This window comes from Hippocampus bargibanti, linkage group LG16 (assembly GCF_051943395.1).
Source record: "Hippocampus bargibanti isolate YZ-2025 linkage group LG16, ASM5194339v1, whole genome shotgun sequence".
Classification (NCBI taxonomy): domain Eukaryota; kingdom Metazoa; phylum Chordata; class Actinopteri; order Syngnathiformes; family Syngnathidae; genus Hippocampus; species Hippocampus bargibanti.
In genome coordinates, this window is record NC_142749.1 from 692,867 (window position 1) to 706,126 (window position 13,260).

The 13,260-nt window shown below is 42.6% G+C and overlaps 1 protein-coding gene across 1 annotated transcript in view; it reads left to right on the forward strand.

Moving 5' to 3' along the window:
* robo3 (roundabout, axon guidance receptor, homolog 3 (Drosophila)) overlaps positions 1-11,253 on the forward strand; it is a 213,948-nt gene extending 202,695 nt beyond the window's left edge. The window contains exon 27 of the mRNA XM_089016718.1: positions 10,531-11,253. Within this exon, the coding sequence (XP_088872844.1) occupies positions 10,531-10,554 (24 nt within the window). The 3' untranslated portion in view covers positions 10,555-11,253. The remainder of the gene's footprint in view (positions 1-10,530) is intronic.
* Positions 11,254-13,260: the final 2,007 nt, after the last annotated feature.

The following is a 13,260-nucleotide window of genomic DNA, read 5'->3' on the forward strand; positions in this document are numbered from 1 at the left end:
GAGCCATTTTATCTCCAAATACCTTTGAATGCACTCTTTGTTGCGTTACAGAATGTGGCATAAAAGAACAAACAAAGCAATTACTTTTCCTATTTTGTTTAGCAATTAATGTAGCATAACGATACCACGTGTTTGATAACAACGGATTCCAGTCATGTTTTTCTCCTGCAAATGGTTGATATAATGCGTCCATGACATCTGAATTTTGGGCTTTTTTGTCAGGTGTTTCCATCCAGGCTGTCGGTTTGATGTGCGGTTTACGCTGGAAAGGCGATGTCACGACTGGTGTTGTCAAAGATGACAACATGCATATAGTTACAGGAAAACCAGTGTGATGTTCACGAAAATCAGGACAGAGTCTCAAGTCCATGCATCCCGCAACCTTGTGGGTTACGATAACGAGTTGGATATCTGTCATTGTGCCAGTTCCAGTTCCTAACCAGTTCCCTTGAGTTATCTTTCTGACAATTCGTTTTGCTTCTTGGGCACAGCTATTTTGAACCCATTTTGTTTTGGGCTCAGAATGGACCACAACTGAGTCCCAACCAGTGGTCCAAGTCTTCCCTGACTTGATACGAGCGTACCAAGGACCATGAGGGTAATCACTTCCCGTTTGTCGTGCTTCGTTCCTGAGGATGCTAAGAGGAAATGAGATGATTCCTGCATCTTGTAGTGGCAAGCAGGCTACAGGATGTGCCATGCTAGGGCACTTTTCTGTCATCGTTGGTTGCAATGGTGGAGTTTGGCAGGCTGATGGAATGGGAGGCTTTACGTGCATCATCTGGATTGCCTCCACTAATTCATACAGCAAGATGATGTGGACCAAACCCATGGCTATTGAGTGGTTTGGCTCCGTCTCTCTTCCACCTGCTCCGGATCTGGTTGGTGAACGATTTTGCAGTGGCTTTGATGCACCCAGGTGGACCTCTCGGCGATTTTGATGGCAGTTGGCGTGGTTATCAGCACGGTGAATGGCCCCTCCCACTTTGGCGCCGACCAGGATTTCCGTTTAATTGCTCTGATCAGCACGCGGTCTCCGGGGCGAAGCAGCTTCTCGTCCTGTGGATACAACAGGGCAGACTGCGGCAGTACACAGGCTGACTGAACCTCTTTTGTTGTAAACATTTCACACAACCATTTTGCCAACAAAGCACCTGGATCTGATTCATTTTCTTGCCAGGGCACACCTTCCCATAATGGGAGGATGAAAGGTCTGCCATGCAAGATCTCAAAAGGCGTTAAGCCATTATTAGTGGGTGTTATTCTCATATATAATTTAACCAAAAACAGACATTCAGGCCAAGGTTTGCCTGTTGCCTCCATGGTTTTTCTGAGTCGATTTTTTATTGTGCCATTCGTTCTTTCAACCAATCCTGCACTCTGTGGATGATATGCACAGTGGTTTTTTAATTTAATACCTAAATGTTCAGAAATTTTGGTGATTACGTCATTAACAAAATGTGGTCCATTATCACTCCAAATTATTCTTGGTATGCCATGTTCTGGAATAATATGTTTGCATAATGCTTTTGCAACGGATAATGCATCGGATTTCTTTGAAGGCACAATTTCCACCCATTTGGTGAATGAATCAATTAACACCAAACAGTATTTATAAGAATTACTTGTGCTTAGTTCAATGAAATCCATGTGGACCACTTCAAAGGGGTGTGACCCTTGTGGAAATGTTCCTCTTTTTGGTCGCATGTTACCTTGTGGATTGTGTTTACAGCAAATCAAACAACTCCGACAAAAGTTTTTTGCATACGAATTGAAACCTTTGCTTAAATGGAATACTTTCCCTGCTATAAACACCATGCCCCCTGTTGATATATGTGAACTACCATGGCTCAATCGAGCCACCATAGGGAACATGTTTCTTGGTAAACATGGTTTGTTGTCTATTTTATACAACTCATCAACGAGCTTAGCACCATCGGCAAGCCACAAATCTTTTTCGGACTTTGTAGCTAACGCTTGCATGTCCTTTAAAACTTGTGTAGGCACTAATTCACGCATTTCTTGATTGACCAAATTGAAAGTAGTCTGAGCGGCGTTCTTCGCTGCTGTGTCCGCTCTGGCATTGCCTGAGCTAATTCTGTCTTTAGCTCTCGTGTGCGCTGCACATTTGCATACAGCTACACTTTTCGGAAGGAGGATAGCTTTCAATAAGCCTCTCAATAAATCTGCATGTTCGACAGATTTTCCGTTCGATGTAGTCATTCCTCTGCGGTTCCACTGAGCTGCAAAGCAGTGAAGTGTGGAAAACGCATATTGACTGTCCGTAAAAATCGTCACCGTTCTCCCTTCCGCCCATTTACACGCTTCAGTCAATGCAACAATTTCTGCTGCTTGTGCTGAATACGTGTTTGGTAATGAGCCATCAGCAACAATTTCAACATCGGTCACAACAGCATAGCCTACCCTGTTAGCCCCTGCGTCTGACCTAGACGCAGAGCCATCAACGTACAGGTAGATGCTGTCAGGTAAAGGTATGTCTTTTAAGTCTGGTCGTGGTTTGCAGTTCTCATTTATTCTGTCAACGCATGAATGTGGTTCTCCGTCCACAGGTAGAGGTATAAGTGTCGCTGGGTTAATGCTATTGCACCTCTCAACAGTTATATGTGGTTGTTCTAGCAGGGTTGTCATGATAGACAAATGTCGTGCTGGTGACAAGAAGGTCATTTTTGTGCCTGTAATCAATAAGTCAACTGAGTGTGGTACCATCAGCGTTGTGGGATGAAAAAGTACTAGTTCAGCTGACGACTGAACTGCCAACGCTGCGGCACACACTGCTCTAACACATGCTGGAAGAGCTGCAGCTACTGGATCCAGTCTTTTAGAATAGAATGCAACTGGTCTCAGCTTTTGTCCATGCTTTTGTAACAGGACTGAAGTCATGTATTTGTCTTTGCAGTCAACTGTTTGAACAAAAGGTTTGTCATAGTCAGGTAAAGCTAAGACGCTAGTGTTTGCTATCAAATTTTTTAATTCTGTAAATGCTTTACTGCCCTCTTCGGTCCACTGAATAGAGTCTTTCAGTGCCATTTCGTCTTGGTATATAAGTGTCAATAATGGTTGGGTAACTTGTGCATAATGCGGAATCCAAGTTCTGCAATAATTGCACAGTCCCAAAAACGTCATCATCTGTTTTTTCGTCTTAGGTCGAGGAACCTGCAAAATTGTCTGTTTTCTCTTAGTTGTCAACTCTCTTCCCTTTCTTGACAAAAGATGTCCTAAGAAAACTACTTCTTGTTGACAGAACTGCAATTTATCCAAAGAAGCTTTGTTACCTGTATTCGCTAAATATTGGAACAAAGCTATTGATACAGTCTTGTTCTCATCTTCAGTCGGTGAAGCAATTAAGATGTCGTCAACATACAAAAGAATCTGAGAAGATTCAGGATGTTTAAAATCAGCAATACACGAAGACATTTCCTGTGAAAAAATTGTAGGACTATCTGTAAACCCTTGTGGTAATCTTGTATATGTATATTTTTTCCCATTAAATGTAAATCCGAACCAATGACGTGAATTTTTGTGTAACGGAATGGAGAAAAAGGCATTGCTCAAATCAATCACTGTAAACCATTTTTTGTCAGGTTTTAAACTGTTCAATAATGTGTGCGGGTCTGGCACACACGGAGCACGTGATTGTATGGATTTATTTACCTGTCGTAAATCATGCACCATTCTCCAAACTCCAGATTCCACTTTTTTAACAGGAAATATCGGTGTATTACATTCACAAGTTGGGTCTTCAATCAAAATACCAGCTTTCACCATATCCCGTATTACAGGGGTGATGCCAATAATAGCGTCCTGTTTTAATGGATATTGTTTAAGTCTTGGTCGATAAGTCGTTTTAGGCAATACTTCAACTGGTTTCGCTGTTTTAAGTAAGCCCACATCAGTTTTTCCCGATGACCAAAGGGTGGCAGGGACGTCTGGAAAGTCCTCCGCCCCTAAAGTGGCCATCAGTCATAATTCTAGTGAATCGACCTTTACTGGGTCCCCCATAGCGTCAACTACGAAGGACTCCAGAAAATTCACTTTTTTGGGTTTATACCCTTCTTCTGTTGGTATTAAAGCTATTTGCAATTTTTGTAACAGGTCTCTCCCCAACAAATTTATAGGACACTCTCCACTCAAGACCATAGTGACCTTGTATGGACTTAGTCCCTCATCTAAAATTTTTATTGGTTTGGAAATCGGTAACAATGTCACTTTCCCATCTGCAGATACCACAGAAATTTGTTGTCGACTCGGAGTGACACCTGGAATGGTGTCTCTTAACACTGATCTGCATGCACCACTATCGCAAAGAAATTTGACATCCTTTTGCCCGATTTTTAGCCAATAATAAGGTTTTTCGTTTTCCGGTAAAGTTAAGGCAAACACATTAGTCAAATCCAAGATTTCAACTGGTTTTATTGATTCCCATTCCTCACTGTTGTGACTGTTGTCATCAGTGTTGAAATGGGGTTCCTCGCGTCAATCTGAATGTTTTGTTTTATGTCCTTCACCATATCGCGTATTATATGGTGGAGGTCTGTAAGATTTCCCATGTTTCCTTTTCGGTATAGGTTTCTTTTTGCAGTGGCGAGCCATATGCCCTACACTGCCACAACTGTAGCATCGATCATTGTGCGGCATCCGTCTCTTCATCCGATCCTGGTATAACACGTTCTCCATTATGTTACCCATGGTAGATGCCATCACATGTTCCATCGGCGAATCTGCACCATTTCCCCACTTTTTTCTCACCACTTCTTGGGCGTGTATTGCCCATTCCATGAGATCAACCAACCTTCCAGTCCGGTGTTGGACATAATGTTTGCGAATGAAATCTCCAATTTCCGGCGTCAAATTCTGCAAAAATGTTTGCTTGAATTGGTTGACATATATAGAATTCTCATCAGCAGATTCAGGAATACAGCAGTGGTTTCGAAAAACATTTTCCAAGCGTCCCCGAAAAATGTTAATATCTTCCCCACGTAACTGTCTACAATTCTGAATCAAGCCAAAGTTTGGTGTTTTCTTCCATAATGTTCGGATGTTTTCACAAACCAATCTTCGTTGGGTTGACGCTTCCTCGTACGTCATATTTGTTCCCATCGATGTTTTCCCAGTAAAGTCACCTTTCACCCGATTCCAATGGTGTCCCAAGCATCTCCTGAAAACCTTAAGTGTTTCTTGTCCATTCAACTGATAAGAAGCACATAATTCCTCAAAATTCTCAGTCCAACTTTCTGCATTTTCAACAACATTACCTAGTCCTTTACACGCCTCTGCGACATCACTGTCGCCCCATGGCCGATAAACCAAGATGGTTTGATCATGTATGCTTGAAGAATTAGGATTTGCTACCTGAATGAGTGGCAAAACGTCACAGTCGCTTCCATTATTCATTTCAATTCCATTCAACTCTTCAAACGGATACAATTGTCCAGAACAATTTGCTTTGCTCCTCGTACGCGAAGAGACACAATCAGCGGCAATCTGATTTGCCATCTCAGGTTGTAATCCTCGTATTCCTCCAGTAGGGGTCATAAGCGCTCCATTCTGCTGGTCTGCCCAACAGACATTTGGAGTCATCACCTGGGGGGCCCACGCAGGGGGGCCCACCCGCCCCACAGGGGTTGAACAAATGGCGTCCTCCCCCTTCTTCAGCTCCGCGGAGGAGGAGGGGGGTCGTGGCGCCTCGACGGGGCAGCCCCCCGCCTCTCCCCCTCGCCTCCCGTGGGGGAGCCCTGGGGATTGAAACAATGGCTGCTCTCCATTTTCCACCAACTTTACATTGGGACGTGCAACAGACGAAGCCACAGTTTCATCGTCAGAGCCCACTTTGGAAGACATTGCAACTATCGCTTTCTCCTCTTTTTTCATCCGTTTGGCTTCCATTTCTCTCTCTCTGATTTTTGCTTGCGCAATCCAAGCTTCGCAGGCAATTATCTCGGCACGTATATTTCCAAGAGATTTTTTCATCGCGGATGCTTCTTGAAGTTTCAATAGAAACAAAACTTCCTTCAGAGGCTGGAGTTGTAAAGAACCAGAGAACGTACTACAGTCCATCCATTTCTTGCAATAAAGTTCGCTACCTGGGAACTTTTTGGACATAAACTCTACGTCCCTATGAATTGGGGTCTTCTTAGAAAAAATAGCACCCATTTTCACGATTGCAACAACAAATTCCTTCTTCAACTATCACAAGAAAGGAAGCACACCTCGCGATGTTGATTCAAACCCAAGAACAAAGGGCGTGATTCGCGCCAGTCCTCAGCCAGGATGCGCGTTCACGCACACACACAAGGAATGCTCTTACGCACACACGCACACACCAACACACACACCAACGGCTCAAATGACTTCGCCCCCACCCTTTCTTCTCTCCGAGACAAAGAACTTTCTCTGAGCCACGATGCTAGCATAGACAAACCAAGTTAAAAATGTATTTTTGATCTTATTTCTTTCCTCTCGACTCAGTACAATAGCAGCTGCCCTAAAACACTTCCGCTCTACAGACTAAAAGCGGTCCACCACACAAACTGAATCCCAGCTATCACCACCTTGTGAACAATATTCTTTCGCTGGAAAACTTCCGATTCACATTTCGGCGTGTGGATATTGCGTGCACCTTAATATGCACTCCTCCACCGGCACACGTATTCTCATTTGGCCACCTTGCCTAACGAAAATCGCTTCACACCGGTCCGTACGTGAGTCAAGTGGAAAAGAGACTCTCTGGCCAGGAGGTCTCACAATGCATTCAAACAATGGCTGCTAGCTAGCGCGCTACTTACTTAGTGAACTTTTGAATGCTGCCGTGTAGTCCTTCAGCCAGAACGCGAGGAGCCCAACTGCCACCAGAAAGTTGTGATTCTTTCTGTCTCTCGCGTGGAGGATTTTCCGCGAACAGGCTTTAGTGAAGAACGAAAAAAAACTTCGTTTCTTCCGTAGGTCGTCCCAATCAAAGCGCAGATTTGACGCGCATCTCAATGCGGGCCTCCCGTCGAAAAAATCATAAAACGGGTCAATCGCCAAGAGCTTCTTTAGCTCCCGTCTCGCTTTGACTGGTCACCCAGGTTGTGGTCCTCGAGCAAAGGCTGGTCGACGTAGCACGGGTTTTTCGGCACCAATTAATGTCCGGTTAAAACTTCGTTTTCTCTCCTGGTTCGCGCATTGTCTGGAGTTCACTTGATAAAAATATCAGCAAGTACAATAGATGGTGGACAAACATCTACTTTATTCTAATGAGGCAGAGAAAGCACTTCTCGTCTAGGTGGGACGAAGACATGAGCACAAGAAGCAAAGAGAAGCAAGAGCAGGCAAGAGCAAGAACGAGCTCCCGCTCCAAGTTTTTAAACATACAGAGTGGCGATCTGTTGTCCAATCAGTTGCGAACAAGTCGACCTTTCCCGTCCAATCGGTTACGAGCAATTCAGTGTTGGGCGGGTCTTAGATTGAAGTTGGAGCCGCTGCTTTTTTCCTTCCACGGCTATTGTACTAATAAGACTGATAGTTTTATTTAACTAAATTAGACTGAAATTAAACGTGCACAATTCATAATATATACTAAGCTAAACATGAAAAAACATATGTTTACTTAATATAAACATGAAATAACGTAATATGTTTACTAATGTGCATAAACACTCTATCAAAAATTATCTGCAAAAAGCTCCTCGGAGGCGATCGACGTGTGAATTCAGAGAGAGGGGGTGTGGAAAGGTGCGCCGGCTGGGGCGCTGTTCGGTCGTGTGCTTCCGCCGAAGATCACTCCACCAGATCCGAAGATCACTCCACCAGCCGTGGTGGGTGTGTATCGCGAAACATCATGAATTTGACGTTCATAAACTGAAAAGTTCGTGAGGTAAAGTGTTCGTAGGCCAAGGTCTCACTGTACTTCCTTTCATTTCAACCATTATTCACTCCTCGCTATCCACTGGAATTGTTCCTGACCCCCTCAAAAGTGCAGCTGTCACCCCAATTCTGAAAAACCATGTATCAGATCCCAACGATTTCAATAACTTAAATCCTATTTCTCACCTTGCCTTCATCTCCAAACTCCTTGAAAAAATTGTTGCCTCCAAGCTTCACTCTCACCTCACTCACAATAACCTTTACGAACATATATGAAATTTGTTTTGAAATCAGCCATTGAAGGTCTACTTAATACTTAGATACACCTTCCAGTGTAGAAAGTACATGAAATTGTCATTCATGATTTTTACAAGTATGAAATAACTCACTGGTTTCGTCTTGTTTCATTGATCCATCAAGTTGTATATCATCTGTATCAGAGAGAGAAAATACTGTATTCATACTCCCAGAAGGCATTTTATGGCTGAACAACACAGTTTTAATGACCATGACTAACTTTTAAACATTACAGTCTTCACTACCAATATATGCACAATCAATGGCAGTTATTATTATTAACTAGCACATTCTATAACACAATAAATAAATAAATAAATCAGCCAGTAAAGCCCAGTGTAGATATTTAGTGAATGTGATCCTCCGTCCACTAATGCATCAACATAAAAAGTGATATACAGACAGTTTATCATTTTAACTCATTCACTGCCATTCCCGAATTTATTCGGGAATTGAAAATATGCTGTAGAATGCCATTCACGAATTTATTTCGCTTTTTTTCGATGTTGCGTGTTGATTTCAGAACGATAGGTCTACATGACCTATACTTCTGAAACAACGAGAGGGCAACAGTTGCGCTTTGCCCCAAAAAGCAACCTCCGATCGCCCCGTGAGGACGCGAGGGAGGCGGGCATTTCAATAATAATAATAATAAATTTTATTTCAAGCGCCTTTCAAAGCTCTCAAGGGCACTTTACAGTCACAGACAAGCATGGATACACTAATACTAAATAAAATACAATTATAAATAGAAACAAGAGATAGAGCTAGCTACATAGAAAATGCAATTTTAAATAGGTGGGTGTTGGGATGGGTTCGAAGGTGGGAAGAGAATCGATGTTACGAATGTTGGGAGGAAGTGAGTTCCAGCGTTTGGGGGCAAAGCAGATGAAAGCTCTGTTCCCCATCGTGCTGAGTTGGGCAGGGGGGCACACAGAGCATTGAACGATCATGTGCATTTCAGTCACAATTACAAGCAGTCTACGCTGGCACAGTATTGGAATGGCAGCACAGCTGCACAACTAACTGAGGGTGCCCGATGAGTGGCTGGCATCGGGCAGGGCGAGCCGCCAAGATACTTCACCCGATCTGCGACGCAGAAGCAGGACAGACCACTAACCCTGAAGTCCAGGTGCGCATTCACGTGTGATAGTTGTATTTTGTTTGATAGGTGAATTCCTCCTGCAGTAATCTGTTGTAGTTCAGATGTTCAAAAAGCCCAGTTCGTCAAGTTATGTACTGTTACGTTCATCCTGTGGCATCACAAGTGCACATGTGACGCTACTGTTATGTCTGAAGTGCATTGCCGATGCCTTTTTTACCTCTTTGATGCTGTGAGATGAAAATGGTACAAGCCATTAACTCTTTGAACTCTTTCAACAGTAGCCAAAATGGAACTGTATAGTGCCACTTAGCAGTTTTTTTGACAACGATACTAGTGCAGCGTGTTCTCCCGGAAACAAATTCCTTGTGTGTTCTACATACTTGGCAATAAAGATGATTCTGATTCTGATTCTGATTCTGATGATGATGTTAGTAAATATTTTTACAGTGTCTGCTCCGAGTGGAGTATCCCCCCAACTCCCACAGAAAATGAGAAGCATCAGCAGGCTGGCCATCACTCCGACACCAAAGAAGGTTGTGTGCATGACAGGGATCCAGGAGTGAGACAAGACTTCTTTTTATTGCAAGTCCTTATCAGTCCCGCTGCACCCTGGAGGGTGACATACCACACTAGAAATAACTGTATATGATATGTAGCTTCCGTCAAGTACGATGATGACGCTTGTCCCAAGGGAAGGGAGGCTGGGGGGGGGCGCTGGAGGACACACACACACACACACGCACCTATATATAGCTCACGCACACACCTGTAAATAGTTCAAACACTTGCACCCATCTATAAATAGATTATTTTTGTTCTGTGTTTCTGGTTCTGAATGTGATGTTATAAATCTAAATAAATATGGTTTTTGCATCAAAAGTCTTTTTTTCTTTATTTGTTTCATAGGAATAAGCAACTGTCCAGATGTTTGAGGCATCACTCAAAGTTAAAAATATGGTCCCTCGTAACCTTTCTCTGCAGAAAAAGCTCATTTTCTCAGCTTTTGGAGGAAAATTGGGCATTTGGCCTGAAACCACGTGAGTTTTAACAGGCGGTATCTCCAGAACCAAAAAAGCTAGGATTTTTTTTTTCTTATAAAATAAGACAGTCTCAGATTTTTAACGCAGTCTTGAATGTTTATGTAGTCCTAAAACTCAATATTCTGTGGGTCCTGCAATTTGAGTGAAAATGATGAAAAAACCCTGGCATTGGAGTGGACACATTTTTGCACATGTAAGTGAATGAGTTTTGTTGTTATTTTGCAGGAAACCAGATACGGCCATGACTGAAGAGACTTGAATCTGGGATGCCCCCATTATTCAACACTGTGATCTAATAAGACTCGTCATTGTTGTGAAAGGACAAAAACAGACTCTCCGTTACTTTTGTTTGGGCGCCGGGGGGGGGGGGGGGATGCAATGTTATCCTTATTTATGAGCAATAAAGTTCAGCCCATGTCCCTTGATTTGTGAATAACTGTGTCTTAACTGTATTCTGTTGTTGGCTTTGGATACAAAAAAGAGACATACATTGTATTTATGAGTACTAAAAAGAAAAACATGCCAAAACATGACAAAAACATCTCTGAATGTGCCAACTCTTTTGGGGTCGAAATGTACAGCATCCGTTTTTTTGGGGGGAAGCATTAACTACTGTTGCACTGTTGTTGTGATGGTCAAACAACAAAAAATATCAAGCACAAAGTGAAAAGCCAAAATGTGGAAACATGCTCTGGGCTGATTGGGGAACCCACCCCCTCCCTGCACCCTACACCACTACCACCACCACCCGCTGCAGTCCAGATCGAATGTTTAAGTGTCTCGGTCACCGATGGTTTCTGTGGAGCAGACAAGCAGTGCCGAGAAAAGTCTGATTGTAACGTTGTCTGAGGGTTGGTTTGCTGCAGATTTCCAGAAAGAACAATGTCTGTTGACTGACTTTTTGTACTCTTTTTGTTTTGTAAATGTACAATAAAATGCATTTGTTGATATATTGTTTAAGTTTTCTTGGTTGATACACTTTTCAGACAATATGTGTATACCGGTAATTTGATATGACACCTTACCGATATCTAGCCATAATCACCTTGCATTTGTCGCGGTAGAGCATATCTCTGGCTTTTCCGTCACCTACACTGATGTCAACATCGCAGGGATAATACTAGTGGGCCTCAATCTGCAGTACATATGCACCTAAAAGCTAGCAGCCACTCATTTGACGACAATGAAGTTAAAATCTAAGCGAATGAAAATAGATGGTTCGAAAGGGGAGTAAAACAGCAAAACCCTAAGGATGACCCTAAAACAGCAAAACCATTCACAAAATCGCCAGGGGGTGTGTGGTTTAATTTGAATCGTTCGTACAACACACTCCTGAGAGCGTTACCACACAGGTTTAGTAATGCTGATGAGGTGATTCCAGAGCAAATGGGGCAATCAGACCAGTCGTAGACCATAGTCAGTCAGGAAAATAGAAGCAATCAGTGTAGCCTCTGGAAATGGTCCTCTGCCCCCCCCAACCTCAGGGCAGGAACCTATTTTAGCAATATATCAACAGCGTTGATATATTAGAAAAAGAAATTTTCCTCAAATCTTTTTTTATTTTCAATTTAGAAATACCATGCTCCAATTTTATTTTGGTTTATTTCAGTTTTGTATATTTGCTCAACATTCAGCATGCCTCATTTATCTTAACAGAGAAGTGCATTGCACAAAATGAAAATACAAAATATTGGTTTCTTTACAAACGCGTCCGACAATTTTACCAGCCAAGCGCGTAATGTTGTTGCGCTACCTGTCCCAATGGCACCGGCGGGGTGAGGGGAGTGTCCACCGACACCAAGGCGGGTGGGCGTCGGCGCTCAGGTCGAGAGTCCCAAGACGCCGGCCAGGGCGAAAGCCGAGGCGGGTCGGCGCTCGGGCGCACAGCATTGGTGCGACGAGAACGCTGCGTCGGGCCCACGCCACCACCACCTCTTTGAGACTTTTTTTCCTTCGACGTCCGCCTAAGTCCGAGCGTGTGTGTTGGGCGACCTCCTCTGGCTTCTCCGTTAGCAGAGAGAGCCATTTTTCAACAGCGCGTATGCATGGGAAGTCGATAATACGAAATATAAAATGATAAAAATGACACTAAAAGTTATACGGTTTAGAATTCAACTGTAATCAGTTTGGTATATCATAGTATTCAATAGAAAACATTCTTTAAAAACAACAGATTGACGTCGTATTCTGTCGTATAAACCTCGCATCGGCCATTTTGAAAACTTTACTATTTACGACCGTTTGACTTACGGCCGTTTGGTCGGAACGGAAGCCGGCTGTAACTCGGATGTTACCCTATATACTGTGTGTATATATATATATATATATATACATACAGTGAGACCTCAACTTACAAACTTTTTGTCTTACAAATGTCAAATTTATGAAAATTAAACCTTATAATAAGCACTATTTTCATAATACACACCCACCACGGCTGGCGGCATGATCTTCGGCAGAAGCACACGACCGAACAGCACCAGAGGTTAAGTTACCAACAGTCCTTATGGAAGGTGACTCTCCTTCCATAAGCCATCAACGACCATCAAAAAGGTAAATAAAACTTTATTTTACAGCACAGTTTATTTCTTTAATTACAGTCATCATGTAATGCGCCTCTTTCCAAACAGTAATTCCCTTTGACCTTCGACCTCCAACGCCATTCCATCACTAATGTAAATAAAGTGACTTTATGATACAATGCAGTGTATTTATTTCATTACAATACCATATCACATTTATTATACATAGAATAAGGTATGTTGTGTGTAGTTTTAAGGATTATTTAGTTGAAAAGTATATTTTATGGAAACCTGGGAACGGATTATTCCCATTTTAATGGTTTCCTATGGGAAATGTTTTTTTGAGATACACACTTTTCGCCTTGTACACTCTTTCTGGGAACCAAATAAGTTCGTAAGCTGAAGTCTCACTGTATATATATATATATATATA